General features: G+C 44.1%; 1 protein-coding gene across 6 annotated transcripts in view; it reads right to left on the minus strand.

The window, feature by feature from the left end:
• TRIO (trio Rho guanine nucleotide exchange factor) overlaps nt 1-22145 on the minus strand; it is a 1129982-nt gene that overhangs the window by 1027645 nt on the left and 80192 nt on the right. For 4 of the 6 annotated variants that reach the window (XM_040353397.1, XM_040353396.1, XM_040353400.1 and 1 more), the window contains exons 5-6: nt 14503-15015; nt 14171-14215 (exon numbers count right to left, since the gene is read on the minus strand). In XM_040353397.1, the coding sequence (XP_040209331.1) occupies nt 14171-14215; nt 14503-15015 (558 nt within the window). The remainder of the gene's footprint in view (nt 1-14170; nt 14216-14502; nt 15016-22145) is intronic. The other 2 variants (XM_040353401.1, XM_040353398.1) reach the window with 1 other exon arrangement.

Raw genomic sequence — 22145 nt, forward strand, 5'->3', positions numbered from 1 at the left:
ACATCAGGACTTTCATATCACATGCCCATTGTGTTTATGTTTGGGGATTTGATTCACTGTGAATGTTTGAACAGCATTTTTTGTATTGAGTACACAAGCTCACTGTGTTTATGTTTGGGAATTTGATTCACTGTGAATGTTTAAACTGCATATTTTGTACTGATTACCATACATTAAGTTAATTCAAGCGCATCTATATTACACAATTTTCACTATTGATTTGGTTCATCACCCAGATTGCAGCTTTTATTATTTGTTTTTTTATGTTTTTTTCCTTTAATTATTAATTAGTAGCACTGTAGTCCATATTTACAATTGCCTCATGACATTCGTCTCCTGGGGGCAGACATTGTCCTGCTACCGGAGACACACTTCAGAGAAGACAATTTGCCCATATTGAGAAACAAATTCTATCCAACGGTCTATCACTCATCATATGCTAAAGCTAAATCTAGGGGAGTGTCCATTTTGATTTCTGCTAGGGTGCCGTGGTCGCTGGTAGACACACACACAGACGTTGAGGGGAGACTGTTTATTAAGGGGCGGATTGGGACGGAGCAGATTACGTTGGCGAACCTGACAGTAGCCTGGCAGTGGTCTGGGAGGCCCATAAGGCTGTGGTCCGTGGAATACTCATCAAGCATGGGGCCAGACTGAAACGACAGAGGATGGAGCAATTGACAGCTTTGCTCCATAAGTTACAAGCTCTTGAGGTATGTCATAAGCAGACACCTACGAGGCAGTTGGGCTGTGAACTGGATGTAGTTCGCACGCAGGTTACAGATCTCCTGCAGTTTAAAGCTAAGGCAGCCCTTCAGATCTGTAGACGGAAGGTGTACGAGTCAGGCAATAAATGCGGGAGGATGCTGGCCCGGGCACTGCACACACAACAACTAGCGTCATACATACCGCACATCCTGTCCTCGGAGGGTCGGAAGATCTCCCTACCACATGGCATTTCACAGGAATTTCGCTCTTTTTACCAGACCTTGAACAACCTTTCCCCGCCACCTACCAACCCGGCCTCGACGACAGACTACCTTGCTTCTTCCCGGATGCCAACTGTGACGACAGACATTCAGGCCTTACTGGACGAACCCATCACTTTCCCGGAACTCCAACTAGCTTTGAAGGCCACCAAACCAGGTAAAGCCTGGGCCCAGACGGTCTTACGGTGACCTACTACAAGACCTTGCTCCCCTCACTGTCCGACCGTATGGTAACCCTATTTAACAGTCTTGGTACAAGAGAACATCTACACGAATCTGCGCTGCAATCGCAGATATCGGTGATCCCAAAGGATGGTAAAGACCCGTCTCAGTGCGGGAGTTACCGCCCAATTTCATTGCCGAATACAGACCTTAAAATTTTTACTAAGGTTATCGCCACTAGGATGCAACATTACCTCCCCGACCTTATACATTTAGACCAGGTCGGGTTTTGTGCCGACGAGGGAGGCCAGGGACAACACGACCAAAGTCCTTAATCTACTGCACATTGCCAATACTAACACACTGTGCGTCTTCATTAGTACAGACGTTGAGAAGGCGTTTGACCGAGTGAGCTGGCGGTTCATGTTCTCTACTCTGAGGCATGTGGGCCTAGGCGAAAAGATGATGCATTGGATCTCAGCGGTATACTCAAACCCGACGGCTAGGGTGAGGGCGAATGGAGTACTGTCGGACTCGCTGACAATTGCTAACGGGTCTAGACAAGGCTGCCTTTTGTCGCCCCTGCTCTTCGCCCTGACTCTAGAACCTTTTCTGAGCCATGTGTGACTAAATCCGGGCATTACAGGGATAGAGGTCAAGAGGACACAACATAAAGTCTCCGCGTATGCAGATGACATGATGTTTTCATTAACGCGACCCGAGACATCCCTCCCCAATTTGATGAGGGAATTTGAGAGATATGGGGAACTGTCCAATCTAAAAATCAACTTAAATAAGTCGGTGGCGATGGGATTGGGCCTAGCACCACAACGTCTCTCCCATATACAAGCTGGGTACCATCTGAAATGGACGGCAACAGCCCTGTCATACCTGGGAACCTGAAATTTTCCCAACTCTTCAAGAACAACTTCCCTCCCTTACTTAAATCAGTCCAGAAATTGCTGACCCAGTGGACCTCCGGCCTTCACTCATGGTTTGGCCGTTGTAGTTTTCTCAAAATGATGATCCTGCCCAAATTCTTATACCTCCTACAGGCACTTCCAATACACATCCCAACAGGCTATTTCAGACAAATGTACTCCATGTTCAAGACCTTTCTCTGGGTGGGGAAACATCCCAGGATACGTAAAATAATACTCTCGCTGTCTAAAAAGTAGCTTCCTGACGTATGGTGCCGCCATGGAGCTTGCGCTTCCTGACGTATGGTGCCGCCACGGGGAGACCAAACTTTGGACGCAGATAGAACAGGCGCAGAGCGACATCCCGCTGCGGTGAGCTCATTGTGCCATACAGCCATAACACAGGGGGTTAAAAGACACCCCCTAATAGGAAATACCATTAAAGGCGAACTTCTGCCCATACAGTTCACCACTACGCCCGGTGCTGGGTAACCCACAATTTGAGCCAGGGGTCCACGATAAAAAAATTCTGTGACCTGAGTGATTCAGGCCTGTACCAAGCCTCCCACTATAGCGACGCAGGGCGATGGAAGACTTTAGCGGAGCTTATGGATCCAGGCGGCGAGTACCGCCTGGACTTCCTGAGAGCTGGGCAGTTACGCCACGTCCTTGAAACCAAACCCTCACGCCTTTAGAGGAGCTATGCTCCGATGCAGGCATGCTACCGCACGCTATATCTCTTACACATGGACTACTGTCCACACCGGGGGAGGGATATCAGATTCCAAGTCTCTCACGATGGGAGCGGGATCTGTACTGCACATTTTCCGCCACAAAGGCACAAAACATGTTCACGCATAAGTCATCTATATGCACTAGGATACAGGAGACCAACTACAAGATCCTCACGGGGTAGTACAGGACCCCAGCTGTCCTTGGGTAGCTTTTTCCCAACAACTTCAGACCGGTGTTGGCGTTGCCAAACGGAAAGGGGCACGTTGCTCCATATCTTTTGGTCCTGCCCCCGCATCCAACAGTACTGGACAGAGGTCGGGCAGATAATACAGAAATTCACGGACCACGTTGTGCTAGACGACCCTGCACACTTTCTTCTGCATGCACATGATTCCCCTGTGTGTGTCTACAAGAAATCAGTGGTCCGTCACCTGCTAGACGCGGCAAAAGCGTGTATCCCCCTTCACTGGAAATCACTTACTTAAAGTTACTTCGAAAAAAAGGGGGCGGGGCACGTGGGGCCGCAGCTTGAATATTATGGATGAGGTAACTGGCGGAGAAGAGGCTCTGTATTGGGTCTATGCCAGATGATGATTTTAGCTGTTGTGGCATGGTCCTGAGGCGGGTGGGCCCGGTTCACGGGCCAGTGTTTACGAGGGCCCGTGGGGGAGTGCTCCCCGCGGCTGCGTTGTCTCGAGATTGATAGACTCATTTGTACTATGCACTGTCTTTACCTGTAGCTGAATCTTTATTACTGGCAGTGTTGTTGTGGTGTTTCATGTGGACCCGTTCCCTTGTTGTATAAAACAACAATAAAAAAATAAAAATAAATTTAAATAAAATTGGATCACTTTTATTCCTATTACAAGGAATGTAAACATCCCCTGTAATAGAAAAAAAAAAAAAAAGCATGACAGGGCTTCTTTAGTGCGAGATCTGGGGTCAAAACTACCTCCGGTGTCACATTTACACTTAAAAGCAATAAAAAAACAAATTGTTCCTATAATGCCGGAGGGCGGAAGTGACGTTGCTCCGATCCTCCAATGGCATAGAGTTGAGTGGGGGGGTTTATTATGCCCTCACTCGACTTCCTGTCAATCATTTCTACCGCATCCAACGGCTCTGTTAAGTGGCGGAGACTCCCGGGAGGCAGCAGGGGGGCACCTCTCGGGTCACACATAGAATTGACTCAGTGGCGAATCCATGAATAAAAATACTGGGGGTTATAGCAGCTATTCGCTGCCATAACCTTGGTATTTAACCACTTAAGACCCGGACCTTTAGGCAGCTAAAGGACCCGGCCAGTTTTTGCGATTCGGCACTGCGTCGCTTTAACTGACAACTGCGCGTTTGCGCGACGTGGCTCCCAAACAAAATTGGCGTCCTTTTTTTCCCCACAAATAGAGCTTTCTTTTGGTGGTATTTGATCACCTCTGCAGTTTTTATTTTTTGCGCTATAAACAAAAATAGAGCGACAATTTTGAAAAAAATGCAATATTTTTTACTTTTTGCTATAATAAATATCCCCCAAAATATATATATAAAAAAAAAAATACAAAAAAATTTCCTCAGTTTAGGCCAATACGTATTCTTCTACCTATTTTTGGTAAAAAAAAATAAAAAAAATTGCAATAAGCGTTTATCGGTTGGTTTGCGCAAAATTTATAGTGTTCACAATATAGGGTATAGTTTTATTGCATTTTTATTAATTTTTTTTTTTTTACTACCAATGGCGGCGATCAGCGATTTTTTTCGTGACTGCGACATTATGGCGGACACTTCGGACAATTTTGACACATTTTTGGGACCATTGTCATTTTCACAGCAAAAAATGCATTTAAAATGCATTGTTTACTTTGAAAATGACAATTGCAGTTTGGGAGTTAACCACAAGGGGCGCAGATGGGGTTATGTATGACCTCATCTGTGTTTCTAACTGTAGGGGGGTGTGGCTGTAGGTGTGACGTCATCGATTGCGATTCCCTATATAAGGGAACACACGATCGATCACGGCGCCACAGTGAAGAATGGGGAAGCTGTGTTTACACACAGCTCTCCCCGTTCTTCAGCTCCGAGGGCCGATCGCGGGTCCGCGAGTACCACGGCCGCGGAGCTTCGGACCGGGTAGCGTGCACGCGACCCCTCGGCTGGGCTTAAAGGGCAACGTACAGGTACGTTGATGTGCCCAGCTGTGCCATTCTGCCGACGTAAATAGGCGTGAATGGGTCCTTAAGTGGTTAATGTCAAAGTAGCGACGTATACCCACAGTGGGCGGTCTGTAAGTGGTTAAGTTAATGACTTTAAGCCCACATACAAATTTGATTATTAGCCCCTGCTTGGTATAATTGATAAATCATACACCTGATTCTAAACATATAAAATCCCTGGCTTTGTGCAAGTATAGGGATTGATGTAGGTTTAAAGCCAAGGGGTGGTCACATAAAAATGGTATTCAATTTAGCCCCCCCCCCCCCCGTTTGCTCACTTTGCATTTTGTAAAAAGATAAAAATAAACAATTACAATATATATATATATTTTTAAACATTCTTTACAGCATTTCTTCACACCTGCCTAAAACTTTTGCACAGTACTGTACCTGTACATGCTAATAATGAAACAGTTCCACACAGGAGCACAATTGCTGTATGGTATAACAAAAACTACCATGCCACACTGCACTGCCATCAACAGGATTGGAAGAAAGTTCTAAAAAGGCAATAGGTATAGAACAATTTGGGATAAAAAAAAAAAACACACACACACACACGCGAGATTCTGAGGGTATTAATCTCTCACTTTACATACTGAAGAACAAGTTTTAGGCCTGAGCGTTAGCCCTACCATTAGGATGAATTAAAAAACATATAAAAAGGACATCCATTTATTCACTTGGAAATCACATTATTGTGTGTGGGGGTCTCTATTAAGCATACATTAGCTCCAATAGATGATGTACTCTCTGACTGAAGGGAGTTTACCAAAATCAGGATTACAAGACTTCAAAATGTCTGATCAAACTAAAAAGAGGGTGGGGGTGTGGCTTGACGCATGGAGCAGCGAGAGACATGTCTGTTTACAGCAGCATAACCCCAGGGTGTGGGTCCTTCCAACTCTCTGACTGGACTGGCCCCAAGCGCATTCCTTTATACACCCACTACAAGGGACACCAGCCGTATCCCGCGACTGGCTCACCACCCTCGACATTCTCAAAAACACTTACATTCTTCCTCCCAAATACTCCGCCCCCACACTGAATTAAAAAAACTCTGAAACTCCCAGACACCTCCTCTCATCCATATACAGTCTCTTACGAGCTCTCACACACCACTTGCCACCTCACACCAGGATGTGGTCTGCAGACCTGGGACAGGACATATCCAGACCGGATTGGCAGACCTTGTTTCATTTTACTCACAAGTCAACGGTATCCTGCTATTCCCAGAAAAATAATTACAAGATCTTATCCAGATGGTACAGGGATCCCGCCACACTACACAAAATGTTTCCATCTACTCCAGCATCCTGTTAGCGATGTAATTCTCCTAAGGGAACCTGTCTATATGCCTGGTGAGAAAGCGAGAGGATCTGCCACTCCTGGACTCAGGTATTTGAATGCTATAATAAAATGTATGACTCAACGCTAATTGCCTTCCCCTAATATTGCCCTCCTCTCTGTACTTCCTAGGTAGATAACACAGAAGCGGAGTCTCCGCCGTTTTTTTTATGTCCTCAGCGAGACCGTTCATCCCATCTTTTAGGAAAACGACCATTACTCCTCCCTTATCATGATGGGTCTCGATTATGAACGATACTATGAGAATGGAGGAGATGTTGGCCCTTGACAACACCCTTGAAAAGTATAAGGTTCTGTGGTCCATTTGGCTCCGCTTCTTCACCTCCGATACCCTCATAACCCTCCTAACCAGATCTCCATAACATGCCATTTCACAATTGAGTGGGTCAAGACATCTACTCACTGGTCCACCCACCCCCTATCTAATATTCACTTCTCCCTATGAAAAAGTCTCCCGCTTTTCTATGACTTTCTCTCTCTCCTTGTCTCCTCTCGCTCTCTCTCCCCTAATTCACGCCCATTCCTGGGTCGCTTCTTCCCCTCTTTGTTTTCCTTCTGAATTGGTTTTTGCTTTTTCGATTTTTATAACATTATATAGAACAAGGCCCTTGGGCCAGAATGAGTCCTCGAACCGAGCAACAGTTGTCAACACTAGCATTGTAATGAAAGACAACAACGGGAGTCCAGCTATGGGCTATAGCCATCGGGCTGACTCGTTACACATGTTTTATTTGCGACTGTCTATGGATTGTACCTTCTTATGTTGTTCACTATGATGTGTATGAAATTGACAAACACTTTTCAACTCTAAAAGAAAAGGGTGCCATTATTCCCTCTCCCTACAGAGCAGCTGGGAAAAAGGAGAAATCATCTCCCCATTTGCAGACAGACACTAAGGCCCCATGCACACGAGACGCTATTACAAACGCCTCTAATCTCAGCTTTTCAAAGGCAAAAACCGGCATTTAAAACGCCCGTTTTTGCCGCGAATTGCGCGGTGTTTTGCGGCGTTTTACCGCGATTTGCGGCTGTCAGCGTTTATCTCCAAAACACTGTAGACCCTCCCCAAGCTCAGAATCAAACTATTTGTGCCGCATTTTGCCGCGATTTGCGTCTAAAACGCAAAAGCTGAAAGCTTCTGAACCCAAAATTTTGGGTTTGGAAAAACGGCCCTAAACCCAACTGCTTTGAAACGCCAAAAAAGTGATTGTGTGCATGGACACATAGGATAACATTAAATGTGTTCAGGGGCAGTTGAAAAAAATGCCCAAATGCCTCTGAACTCAAGTTTAGCAGCGTCTCGTGTGCATGGGGCCTAAGAAATCTATCAAGTTTCCTTACTAAACTAAGACCACTTTCACACTGCACGTGCATTAGCCCTAATGTACCGCCCCAAAAGATGCTGTTTGCAGGACTTTTTCTAACATCCCGCAAGCACACTGCCCTGTTGTAAAAGCACTCGGGCATTTTTACATTCGGGCAGCATGAAAGGCAGTTTTCAGGCACTATTTCTAGCGCTAAAACGCCTGAAAACTGCCTCAGTGTGAAAAGAGGTCTAATGCTAGTGTAGAGACGTTATTCTTGTTAACGGGCAAAGTGGACACAGTCAACTAAATGGCCTCTAAGCAGAATTATGGCCAAGCAATTACAAGCAAACCAGTCTTAAAAGTAGAGAGTATGATCATGAGCTCAAACTCTCCAACAAAGTAGGAAACATTGTCTTAGTGAGTCAAGCCCAGTATGCGTCAAATTATTGCCAATAAACAGTGGTATTTGAATGTTTTCCTAGCATTCTTAACTTTCAGAAACGTTCCCAAATAGGTTAAGTGAAGAAACCTTTTTGAAGATTACGTATCCAACTACTTCCACTTTTTACACAAAAGCCTGACTAATCCCTCAGACCATCCTATCGTTTTGTGCATTAACTGCCTTAGAGTGCCAATAGGATGATGGATGATTATCCCCACTCACAAATTGGTCACTAGGGCCAGGGTAGAGTGATTCTTCATGAGAAAGCCACCAGGATATACAATAATGTGATTTTCTGCAAGCAAAGCAGTGCGGGTATTAAAGCGGAGGTTCTGCGGTTTCTCTTTTTTTTTTTTTTTTTTCGTTTTATGTGCGGGCAGGACCAGAGACAGCCGCAGAGGGACCCCAGAAGACGTGGATCAGGGCCACTCTGTGCAAAAAGAGCTGAACAATGAAGGCAAGTATAACATGTTTGTTATTAAAAAAAAAAATCTCTTTACAATCCCTTTAAACTAGGACTGAGGGGGAGAATGAACTAAAATTACATCTGGCAAACATGTCAGTTAGGGGTCAGACATTAATGGAGGGTGGAATGGGGATAGATGGGGCGAGGGTTATGGCAGGTGACACAAAAGTTCCCATGTTGCAAACAGACATTGGAAACTATAGTGCCATTTGTACTACTAAAAATTATATGAAAAACACCAGAGCAAAATGTAATAATACATTAAAGTATTTTTTCATCAATGCCGGAAGTCTGCCAAGCAAAATAGGTGAGTTGGAAGCTCTGGTGCATGAGGAGAGCCATGATGTAAATCGGTATTGCTCAAACTTGGCTTCAATCCTCACATGACTGGGCTATTAATATTCCTGGCTATGCACTCTTTCGGAGAGACACGGTAAAAAGGAAAGGTGGCAGGGTCTGTCTATGTGAGAAGCAATCTCAAAGCGAGCGTGAAAGAGGACCTGGTTGATGGAGAGTGTGATGAATCTGAAGCAGAATGGATGGAACTGCATATAGATGTGCGCAGTTCAAAGTTAATCATTGGAGTTTGTTATAGACCACCCAATGTTAACGAGGTGGTGTAGAGACAGCTCCTTGAACAGATGGAAAGGGCTGCAAGGGCTGGGATGGTGATAATGGGGGATTTTAACTACCCAAAAATTGACTGGAGTAATGGCACTGCTGGGACAGTTAAAGGGCAAAAATGTACAGACCTATTACAGGACAATTTTATGGTCCAGTTTATTGAGGCCCCAACTAGGATTGATGCTCTGTTGGAATCTCAAACCATGCAGAGCTTATTACCAATGTTCAGATAAAAGGAAAACCTGGGTAGCAGTGATCATAACATGATTTCATTTGATGTTAGCTGTAAGCAAGAAAAACATACGGGAAAGATAAAAACATTTAACTTCAACAGAGAAAATTTTCCAACGATGAGGGCTGCTCTCCAGGACTTAGACTGGGAGAGAATATTGGCATCAATAAACACAGAACAGAAATGGGAATTCTTCAAAAAGACTGTTTGGGACCTCACTGCAAAGTATATTCCCATGGGCAATAAGTTTAAAAGGTTAAAAATACAACCCAATGTGGCTCATGGTCAAAGTTTAAAAAAAGTTTAAAAAAGCTATAAACAATAAGAAAAGAGCCTTTAAAAAATATAAAAATGAAGGAACACTAGTGTCGTTTAAATGTTACAAAGAATTTAACAGAATACGTAAAAAGGAAATAAAAAAAAAGGATGCAAAAATTCAAAATGGACAGATTGCAAAAGATAGGACAAACCCCCCAAAAAATATTCAAATATATTAATAGTAAAAAGGTCAGGTCTGAGCATGTAGGCACTTTACAAAATAATCTAGAGTGGGTGACTGGGGACAAAGAGAAGACTAATTAAATACTTTCTTCAGCTCTGTGTATACAATGGAGCATAGGGGAGTTTGTGTCCAAAATGGGGGTGGTAGTGACACAGCCCCAAATGATCCACAATGGCTCAAAAGTGATATGGTTCAGAAATATTTAGACAGGATAAAGGTGGATAAAGCACCGGGACCTGATGGTATCCACCCACGGATCCAAAAAGAATTGAGCTCTGTAATTTCAAAGCCATTGTATCTAATTTTTAGGGGCTCATTAATGACAGGAATAGTACCCACTGGATTGGCACAGGGACAATGTGGTTCCTATATTTAAAAAAGGTAACAAAGTCTTTACCAAGTAACTATAGACCTGTTTAACTTCTATAGTTGGGAAGATACTGGAGAGAATAATAAAAGACCACATAGATGAGTTCTTGCTGGAAAATAACTATTTAAGCAACAGACAGCATGGAGTCATGAAAGACAGAAAATGTCAGACAAACCAGATTTTTTATGAAGAGGCAAGTAAAACCTTGGACAGAGGCGTGGCGGTGGACGAGGTATACTTGGATTTTGAAAAAGCGTTCGAGACAGTTCCGAACACACAGCTCGTGTGTAAGCTAAAGTCTACAGGCTTGGAAATATCAGTTTGTAAATAGATAGAAAACTGGCTAAGAGACAGGATTCTGAGAGTAGTAGTTAATGATTGTTACTCTGAATGGTCTAAGGTTATCAAGCAGTGTTCAGTGTTGAGACCCTTACTTTTTAATATCTTTATAAATGATATTCGGTCTGGGATCAAATATAAAATTTTTGTCTTTGCAGATGACACCAAGCTACGCAGTGGAATAGCGTCCTTACAGGCTGTCTCCAATTTACAGGCCAAACTCAATGCTCTGTCTAATTGGGCGACTATGTGGCAGATGAGGTTTAATGTTGATAAATGTAAAGTTATGCACTTGGGGGCTAAGAATATGCATGCATCATACATGCTCGGGGGAGTACAACTGGGGGAATCCGTAGTGGAGAAGTATCTGGGGGTTTTGGTAGATCATTATCTCAATAACAACATTTAATGCTAAACTGTGGTTTCCAAAGCCAGCAAAGTCCTTTCCTGTATTGAGAGATTGGACTCCAGTTCTCAAAAAGGATAATCGGGAAACTAGAGAAAGTGCAGAGAAGGGCAACCAAACTGATAAGAGGCATGGAGGAGCTCAGCTAGGAAAGATTAGAAGAACTAAATGTATTCTCTCTTGAGAAGAAGATATTAAGGGGGGATATTATCAACATGTACAAATATATAAGGGGTCCCCATATAGTGAAAAAAGATTTAATCTCCAAATACGGAAAGGTTTTTTCACAGTAAGTGCTGTGAAAATGTGGAACAGGGAGTCTGTTCACCACCAGAGGTGGTTCTGGCCAGCTCAGTAGATTGCTTTAAGAAAGGTCTTGATACTTTCCTAAATGTACATAATATAACTGGGTACTAACATTTATAGGTAAAGTTGATCCAGGGAAAATCTCATTGCCTCTCGGGGGATTAGGAAGGATTTTTTTCCCCTGCTGTAGCAAATTGGATCATGCTCTGCGGTTTTTTTTTGCCTTCCTCTAGATCAACGGTTTGTATAGAATTGGGTATATTGGATGATTTTTTTTTTTTTTATGGTTGAACTGGATGAACTTGTGTCTTTTTTCAACCTAACAATGCAACTCATTTCTGTACCACTGGGAACCCACTCCCCAGGCCCATAGTTCCAAAACATCCCAAGTCCAGGCGGCCAAAAGGCTAACAAATGTCGCTCCACTTATCACTAGTGGGGCACGATTTTATTGTGAGGAGGACTTTGCTGGCTAGGACCTTCAGGACTTGTGGTGGAACTTGGTGAAGGACTCTTAGAATCTTAGCAGTGTAGGTCAGGCGGATGAAAGCAGCTCTTCTGAAACCAGGAAGCAACAGACTTTGCCATGAGCACCTTGGCTTCCTTTTTACTATGCAAGAATGCTCTTTCTGCCTGTGACTTCCTTTAATAAAGGTGTATATTGACTCTCCGAATACTTGTTCACCATTAGAATTTAAATCTTCCCATCTGTACTGCAATGGAGTGCCAGGTGAGAATGTGGACATAAGGAGTCCCGCCAAACAGTCTACGCAGTAAAGAAAGGCTACTGCGAGGAGCTCCTATTTTTGGAGCATTGAGGCATCCATAAGGATCATCCTAGGGTTGCACAGTCACGTGCTTGGCCTGGTCATAGACACCATCTGAAATTAGCCAAGCCTGACAGAACAAGAGGGTCTTTAATGAAGGCCTCCAACCTTTTGTCCACAAAGTTTTTAAAAACCGGGGCATCCTCAATTGGAACTTTAAGAAAATTTGATGAGACACATCTTTCCCTGTAGTAGGTCACCTTTGCTCCTCCTAGTGGTTGTACGGAACATCCTATAATTGAAGGGTGAACTAAAAAGGACTAAGTAGGTTTCTTGAAATGGGAAGAGATACCAAACAGCAGTAGCCATGAGCTTGTTTTTGTTTATAGCAGGATCCAGGCTTTTTTTTTTTCGTTTTTTGGCGGCTGTCAAGCCACTTAATTACTTTTATAGCCATAAGGCCTTGTTTACAAAAGGCATTTAAAACCGTGCCCAGGGTGAGTTTGGGGCCGTGCACCCATACAGATATCACATTAGGAGCATTAGCGGCCATGCAGTCACTGCATCCCAGTTAACAGCTATGGGACTGCCAGCATGAAACACCTACTCATCCCTGTGCTGGTAAAATGCGGGCTTGCATGGGAAACAGATTAAAAACACCCTGTGTGAACGAGGCTCAAACAAATAGAGCAAATTTAACAGGTGGTTTACTAAAAGTACAGCGAAATATGTTTTTAACATGACAAACTGCATTTATCTTATCAATTTAAGGATGGCCATAGACTGTTCTAATCTCGGCCATGTCAGTAGGACCCAGCCAAGATTCAAACAATGTATGGGCAGGCTGAATGTGCCAAGTTAAAATGGACCTACTAGATTTTGTATGCGATCACCACTAGTGGCTGGTATAGCCACTAGCAATCACTGTCTTCTCCCAGCGGGGATGGCTTCCACCGGGAGAATACAATGGCTTGGCAGGAGGGAGTCTCCTGTCAAACACTGTATATATACAATAATGCGCAAACCAAATAGTAACGTGAATCAGGCTGCCAACATACCAAAGTGGATGCTTCTTGAAAAATATGTGAAAAAATCTAGCGCCCAAAAAAAAAGGAAGAGAAAACCCTGAGGGGGATTTCTATATAGCAAAAGAGCAATCAGGTGATACATAGGGGTACCTCTCACAGGTACAGCCTAATATTGTCTATGTGTTCAAATTCACCTTGCACGGTTGCACACTTTACATTAGTGCAATAGAGGGCGTTAGATTTTCTATCACCTGATTGCTCTTTTGCTATATAGAAATCCCCCTCAGGGTTTTCTCTTCCTTTTTTTGGGCGCTACATTTTTTCACATATCCTGTCAAACACTAGCAGCAGAAATGCATGTGGAAAAAGCATTTCACTTTAAGTACATTAAAGCTAAACCCGGGGGATGAAAAATATTTACCCTTGCAACTGGCCCCTCTCCCCACTAAAGGGCTTAATTGCTAGTTTTTGCCTAGTGGATGATGAATAAGTGGATATACTTACCTTTATTCCTCACTCCCACAGGCTTTCTCCTTTGTTTGACCAATTCCATGAATCCTCTTACCTTACCAGTCACAGCTCTGACGTCATCTCCTACAATGCAGGACCAATGTAGCCCAGCTCTGTACGGGAGGACCCTGCTGTCCTGGCCACATTCCAGAACATCAGACAGCAAAAGAGAGCACTGCCTGGCAGGGAGAGAGGAATATGGTAATTTCGCCCTATTAATCCCCCAAAAAAATGTAAAATTTAGTTTTGCAGTGGGAATGGTGAACCCACTGACTGGTTTAAGATTTTTCATCCCTGGAACTTTAAACTTTATATTTATTGTTAAAACTGTAACCTGATATTTACAGCTTTAAAGCTACAGCACTGCAGCTTTTCAGTGAAGCCTCCAGCTTGCAAGTTATCAATATATCATAGCTTACATAGCAATCACAGGAATAAGAACCATAATAATTGGTTCCCGATCACCTGTGGGGACTGCAGTTCATGGTACCTTGGATTGAGGGTGGTCAGCTGCACCAAGCATCAGGTAGTAGATCTAAAAAGGGAGAAAAAGGGATATAAACGTATTTCCAGCATGGGGCATCATGTTGGGGAACTGTGCATGTAGTGTCCATTAGTGTTCAATAGGTTTTCTTAGCACTTAGCCCTAGCAGTTATCAAAACAGTCTTTTATTAGCCACCACCTAACATTTTAACCCCTTTTTGCTTACAGTATGTTGCAGTTTTACCAGACAAGCAGCTTTTTACTTGGAATTGTATTTTAGCAATGGTTAAAACAAGCCTACAAAATGACTTCATTAAAACAGTTTAATAAATAAGTACCTTCTCAGCATCTTGTTCAAATAATCTTAGTTGAAAGCACTGGTCCAATTTCAACTTTCGCTGCTGCCACACTTGATGTAGATGGTGCCTTGTAGAATGAAGCCTGTCCAACATGGTAGAAACTTTGGGTAAGAAATTCTGAAGGTCAGCATTGCCAGAACTTGAATTTTTCTTGGGAAAACTTTCACTGTTCTGAATTCTTTGCAGAAGCATCTGTCCTTCATTATCAAGATCTTCAATTGGTGCCTTTGTAACCCTTTTTTTTAACTGAGAATGTGCCTCAATCATACTCCTGGCACCTTCCAAGTCTTGCGGCAATTCTTTATTAGCAAGCATTTCCTGCAGCTCATCTAGTCGAGAAAGCATGTGGGTAGCATTGGTAATAAAATCTTCAAATGCCACCCTGATCTCTATCCATTCTTCATGGTTATACTCCAAGCAACCGTCAAATTCGGGAGTTAGCTGGGAGGGATCAACAACTTTGGTGAGGCCTTCCAAAGATACCAAGCTAGTCTGTAAAAGAGAAATGTCAACTTAAATATCCCCAAATAAAGCTTTTATAACTAAAGGTACAATGTTGAAATCTAGTTAGAAGACATGCAGCCCAGAGCTGGACTTATAATTTTTTTTTTTTTTTTTTAACGACAACACAAAAACATAGTAGTAGCTTGCATAGTTATAGGCCCAGATTCCCAAAGCACTTACGCCGACGTATCTCCAGATACGCCGCGTAAGTGCAAATATGCGCCGTCGTATCTATGCGCCGGACTCAGAACCTAAGATACGCCTGAAAATAGGCTTCATCCGACCGACGTAACTTGCCTTCGCCGGCATAGAGTGGGCGCATATTTACGCTGGACGTATTTGGCGCTCCCATTGATTTTCTATTCACATATGCAAATGACGGAGATACGCCGATTCACAAACGTACGTCCGTCCGACACAGTGCGCGTAAAGTCATACGTCCGGCGTAAAGTTATGCCCCATAAAGGAGGTGCAAGTCAGCAGCATCCATGCAAAGGGAACACAAGCCGTCGTATTTTACGAAGTTTACGTTGGACGTGAATATGACTAGGCGTAGGTTACGCTCACGCCGTAGGCAGTGATCAGACGTATCTTAGGGAGTAGTTCCGACATGATTCTGAGCATGCGCACTGGGATGTGTCCACGGGACGGCGCATGCGATGTTTGTTATACAGATCTGTCTGGCGCTCGGCCCATCATTTGCATGGGGTCACGCCTCATTTGCATGGCTCACGCCACTTCCACATACGCTGGCTTACGCCTAGGAAACCCAGCGCAGTTTTGGCAGCACTGGCTTTGTGAATACAGTGCTTACCTCTCTGCGCTGCGTCGGCGTAGCGTAAAGGAGATACGCTACGGTGGCATAAATATGCGCCGCTGTATGTGAATCCGAGCCATAGTTGGCAAGGTTGAAAAAACAAAAAGACCACAACCTGTGTGTGTGTGTTTTTATGTCAATAATATATTGTATATCCCCTGTATGTTTAGGTGCCCATCTAGAAATTATCGATGCTCCTTGCTGAAAAATAGAGATAGAGATTATATATATATATATATATATATATATATATATATATATATATATATATATATATATCACACATACACACACAATTTTGATCACCTCTTCAGAAGCGGGTAAAATAAGTATTGAACATGTCACCATTTTTCTATCCATCCAAGAAGCAGTTCACGAGCCGCTGGGGATACAGGGCAGAGGATCTGCGGATGTTTCAGTGATCCAGGGATTGTCCATCTTTATCATACAAGCAATTTACCCTGCATGCACCAGGACAGTGCATCTGTGTTAAGCGTCAACTATGCACACGTGCATTAACTTATAAAGTAGTGTACAAGTCATTTTCTAATTTCTCTAGGTAAAAATCGATTTCTAAAGGTGCTATTGACATGAAATGTTCACCACATTTCATTAACAACCCATGCAATCCATACTTACAAAGAAACCAAAGCAAATAAGTTCAGAAGTTAAGTTGTGTGTGATAAAATGTTATGACACATGGAAAAAGTATTGAACACACTAACTGAAATGTACTTGGGGCCAGATCCACAAAAGGGATACGCAGGCGTATCTGCTGATACACCGTCGTATCCCTGTTTCTAACTATGCGGCCGATTCATAGAATCAGTTACGCATAGATATTCATAAGATCCGGCAGGTGTAATAGTTTTACACTGTCGGATCTTAGGATGCAGTACCGCAGCCGCCGCTGGGGGCATTTCTCGTCGAAATTTCTGCGTCGGGTATGCAAATTAGCACTTACGGAGATCCACAAAGCTTTTTCCCTTCGTGAAGTCTCCGTAAGTTGTTAGTTTGCCGTCGCAAAGATAGGGCTGCTTTTACAAAGTGTAAAGTTAGTACACCTTGTAAAAAGTATACCCTTCTTTCACTCGTCGCTGTCAAATTTGTTTTAATTTTTTTTTTTTCCGCCGCATCTCTTTTTTTTCCCCGACGCAACTTTTTTTTACCCGTCGCGATTCACAAAACTCGGCGCAACGTAACTTCGCGCAAAGCGCGTCGGGAGCATGCGCAGTACGACTCGCCCCATAGATTGGGCCCGCATTGCGCCAGAAGGATTTAAGCTACACCGCTGCAAATTTCTAGGTAAGTGCTTTGTGGATCGGGCACTTAGGTAGAAATTTTGCGGCGGTGTAACTTAAATCTGAATATTTAAGTTGCGCCCGCTGTACGTGGATCTGGCCCTTAATGCTTGGTTCAAAATCCTTGGCTGGCAACAGCTTCACGATGACTCCTGTATGGAGAAACTCAGTCTTCAAAATTTCCATGGGTCTTTTCTATGAACTCAGATCTTTAGTTTTTTCCATAGATTGGCTGGGCCATTCTAGCAGCTTTATTTTCTTTCTTTGAATCTAATTGAAAGTTACCTTGCCTTTGTATTTGAGATCATTGTCTTGCTGAAATGTCCACCCCCAAATCATCATCCTGCTAGATGGCAGCAGATCTTTATAAAGACTGTCTTGGTGCATTTTTTACATTAATCCTTCCTTCAAAGATATGTTTGCCAGTACCGTATGCTGAAAAAAAGGCCCCACACCATGATGTTCCCACTACTAAACTTCACTATTGGTATGGGGGTGTTTTTGGGGTGATGTGCAGTGCAATTTCACCTACAAACATGGTGTGAATTTGGCATCCAGAGTTCAATTTTGGTCCCATCTGATCAGACTATATTCTCCCAGTATTTCACAGGCTTGTCTAAATCAGGGTTTGACAAATTTGTTTGGAATCTAGGAGCCAGACAAAAAAAGTTAAGAGCCAAAAAACGCACCCCGTCCTGCCAAGCTTGCGTGCAGAAGCAAACGCATACGTGAGTAGCACCTGCATATGTAAACGGTATTCAAACCACACATGTGAGGTGTCGCCGTGATTGGTAGAGTGAGAGCAATAATTATAGCCCTAGACCTCCTCTGTAACTCAAAACATGCAACCTGTAGAATTTTTTAAACGTCGCCTATGGATATTTTAAAGGGTAAAAGTTTGTCGCCATTCCACGAGCGGACGCAATTTTAAAGCGTGACATGTTGGGTATCAATTTACTCGGCGTAACATTATCTTTCACAATATAGAAAAAATTGGCATAACTTTACTGTTGTCTTAATTTTACGCTTACCGGTAAGAGTTACGCTTACCGGTAACGTCTTTTCCAGTAGTCTTTCAGGACAGCCACTATTGAGAGATAGGCTCCTCCTCTTCCTTTAGAGATCACTGCGCCAGCACATAAATTCTCACTTCCCCCTGCCGGACCTCAGTTTTTATAAGATCACCTCCGGTTAGCTGGGGAGACACAAGAACACATTAATAACATACAATTACAGATCATTATCATGTTCTGGTCTTTTAATGAGACTTCCATCTATTCGGGTGGGTAACCAGGGCTGTCCTGAAAGACTACTGGAAAAGACATTACCGGTAAGTGCAACTCTAATTTTCCCCTTCCGTCTTTTAGGACAGCCACTATTGAGAGGATAAGCGAGCACTTACCAGCTAGGGTGGGACTACAGCTTGGAAAACCTTTCGCCCAAAGGCTTGCTCACCTGCAGACACCAGGTCCACTCTGTAGTGCTTTACGAAAGTGGCGTAGCTGGACCATGTTGCTGCTTTGCAAATCTGTTCAGGCGTTGCTCCAGCCTTTTCTGCCTGAGAAGCTGGCAAAGCTCGGGTAGAGTGTGCCTTTATCCCTGTAGGGATCTCTTTACCAGCCAAAGTATATGCCAGCCCAATGGTTACTCTAAGCCATCTGGCAATAGTGCGTTGAGACGCTTTGTACCCCTTCCTGGTTCCAGAAAATAAAATAAATAATGAGTCGGACTTCCTAAATGCTTTAGTCAGCTCTAGGTAGTGTAGGATACATCTCCTCACATCTAAAGTACTGAACCGTAACTCCCTTTTCCCCAGAGAGGTTGGGACAAAAGGAATGTAAAACTATTTCCTGACTTCTGTGGAACCTTGAAGTCACTTTAGGTAAAAAGGCTGGATCGGTCTTAAAAACGACCCGATCCGGAAAAACAACACAAAAAGGGGGTCTGATCGATCAAGCTTCCAACTCGCTGACCCTCCTAGCAGTGGTCACTGCAACCAAAAATACTGTTTTTAAGGTCAGTTCCTTTAGTAGACATTTGTCTAGGGGCTCAAAGGGAGTACCCGTAAAGGGTTTGTAACACTAAGGACAGGTCCCAACTAGGGAAGGGTGGACCCTGAGCTGGCCTCTGTCTGGATAGAGCCCTAAAAAACCTAACTACCCAAGGGGTTGGTGGCCAGAGGTTTCTCTAAATATGCACTGAGTGCTGAGATCTGACCCTTGAGGGTACTTACTGAAATTCCCTTATCTGCTCCACACTGAAGGAATTCTAGGATGGCAGTGGGGCTCTGTACTGAACATGGGCAATCTACACACCATTTGTTGAAGCAAAGCCAAACCTTCCTGTAGATTCTGTGAGTCTCCATTTTCCTGCTATTAAGGAGGGTGGCAATTAATCCTTCCGAAACCCCCTTGGATTTCAGTATGGCCTCCTTAGTAGCCACTCCGCTAGCTTCCACCTGTGTACCTGTGGGCAGAGGACTGGGCCATGCGAGAGGAGATCCTCTCGCAGTGGAAGGAATAAGGGAGGTTCTACGGCTAACTGCTTGAGGACCGAGAACCATGCCCTCTTGGGCCAATATGGTGCTACAAGGATCAGAGAAGTGTGCTCTATCTGAAATGTCCTCAGAACTGTGGGTAATCGCACTGGTGGCAGGAATGCGCAACACATTCCGAACTGCCAGCTCTGAGACAGTGCGTCTACCCGTTATTTCCAGGTCCCTGGATAGCTGCTCTGGAGATGCTGCAAATAGAAGCAGGTCATCCAGGTAAGCTATAATGGACACTCCTTGGGGTCGCAGAAACGCTATGGGTTCTGCCAAGACCTTGGTAAAAATACGGGGCGAAGAGGATAGCCCGAATGGCAGAGCTTGGAACTGTAGATGTACAACTGTTCCGCCTAGGTCTACCGCTAATCGCAGAAATCATTGAGTGCTCTCTGCGATCGGGACATGCAAGTACGCGTCTGAGGTCCAGAGATACCATGAAGCAGTTGTGGGGGAGAAGGACTCTGACTGTGTATATCGATTCCATGCAAAATCTCTTGTACGCAATGGATCTGTTCAGAGGTTTTAAATTCAGAATTAATCTGAATTTTCCTGAGGGCTTCTTTACCACAAAAATGTGTGAATAAAATTCATTCCCTTCCTCCGTCCCTGGAACCCTGAAGACTACGTTTTGATCCTCCAGCTCCCTTATGGCCCCCAGCAAGGCTTCGGATTTTTCCTTGCCTCTGGATAGCTGTGTGACTAGGCATCTCTGAGGGGGTGGTGTCGAAAATTCCAGATGGTACCCCCTTCTTATGACCGCCAGGACGAACCGGTTGGGGGAAATTGCCTCCCACTGTGGGAGAAAGGCCCCCAGTCTTCCTTCCACTCTGACTAGGGCGTCATGGGCTTTTAGGGGGCTGGTCAGGAAGGTGAAAAATCGCCCCTCCTCTGCCCTTGCGGGTCCAAACCCTTTCCGGCTTGGGAGCCCCCTTTCGTCTTTGCGGACGAAACACCTTCCCTGTCTGCACCGGGGCTTTCCGCTTGGGAGGAAAGGACGACTTCTGTCTCAAGGCCTGGGCCAAGAGCAGGTCACCCGTAAAGGGTATCCCACACAACTTGGATTTAGAGGCGCTGTCGCCAGGCCAAGTTTGGAGCCAGAGGGCTCTTCTGGCTGAGTTAGCCAGGGCTGCCGATCTGGCTGACATGCGGACTGACTCCGCTGAGGCATCCGCTATGTAAGCGACTCCTTGCAGGATAGTAGGGAAGGAGGATAAGATGGTCTCCTTTGCCGTTCCTGCTTCAATGTGCTCTTGTATTTTAGAGAGCCAATGCTCCAGGTTGCAGGCCACAACCGTAACAGCTAGTTCTGGCTTTAGATTCCCACGTCTTTTTCAAGAGGGAATCAATTTTCTTGTCCATGACATCGCCCAGGACTCCCATGTCCTCAAACGCCAAGTCGGTGTTTCTGGTCTGGAAACCTGGGAGAAGGCAGTGTCTAGTTTGGGGTTTTTGTTCCAAATAGACGAGGGATCGTCTGAAAAGGGGAATCTCCTTTTTAGGCATCTGGATAAAAAGGGTCTCCTTTCAGGATCCTGACACTCCTTAATAGTGTCAATAGTACATTAAACTATGGTTACAACCCTGGGAGTGCGCTAGTCCCCTAAGATCTGCTGGAACTAGGGCCCCCCCCCCCAACCACCCAGGGGGATTTACCTCCCAATGCATGAACCCTACATGGGGGAGGTAATCCTAAGATATAGAGGACCCCTGGGTGCCAGGTCACAATGTGTCGCAATTGCGACCGGGTGCCCGGATTTTGTCGAGCCCTGGTCTAAATGTTGTGCAGTAACTTTAAAACGAGATTCAACATGCTTTTCTTCAGCAACTGAGTCTTGCATGGTGAGCATGCATACCTTATGTGTTTTCTTTGAAACAATTGTACCTGCTGAATCCAGATCTTTCTGAAGCTCTCTACAAGTAGTCATTGGCTCTTGGACAACTCTTCTGAGAATTCTTTTAACTCCCCTCTCAGAAATCTTGCGAGGAGCACCTGGTGAAATTATGTTCTTTCCACTTCCGGATTATGGCCCCAAACAGTGCTCACTGGAACATTCAGAGGTTTAGAAATCCTTCTGTAACCAATGCGATCAGAATGTTTTGTAACAAAAAGGTTGCAAAAGTCTTGAGAGAGAGCTCTTTGCTTTTACCCATCATGAGATGCTTGTGTAACACCTTGGTAACGGAGACGCCTTTTTATTTGAGACTGAACCAGTTGATATTAATTTGCACTGACAAGGGTGAGGATTGCCTTCTAATAACTGATAGTTATCAGCTGGTGTCATGGCTTTCCATGCCCTTTTGTACCCCCCCTTTCTTCAAGTGTTCAATACTTTGTCCCTGTGTCATTCCATTTTATTACATTTCTGAACTTATTTGTTTTGGTTTCCTTGAAAAACATGCCAATTGCACCTTTAAAAATAGCTTTACCTAGAAAAATGGTGACATGTTTAAT

Source organism: Rana temporaria, chromosome 5 (genome assembly GCF_905171775.1).
Source record: "Rana temporaria chromosome 5, aRanTem1.1, whole genome shotgun sequence".
NCBI classification, from domain to species: Eukaryota; Metazoa; Chordata; class Amphibia; order Anura; family Ranidae; genus Rana; species Rana temporaria.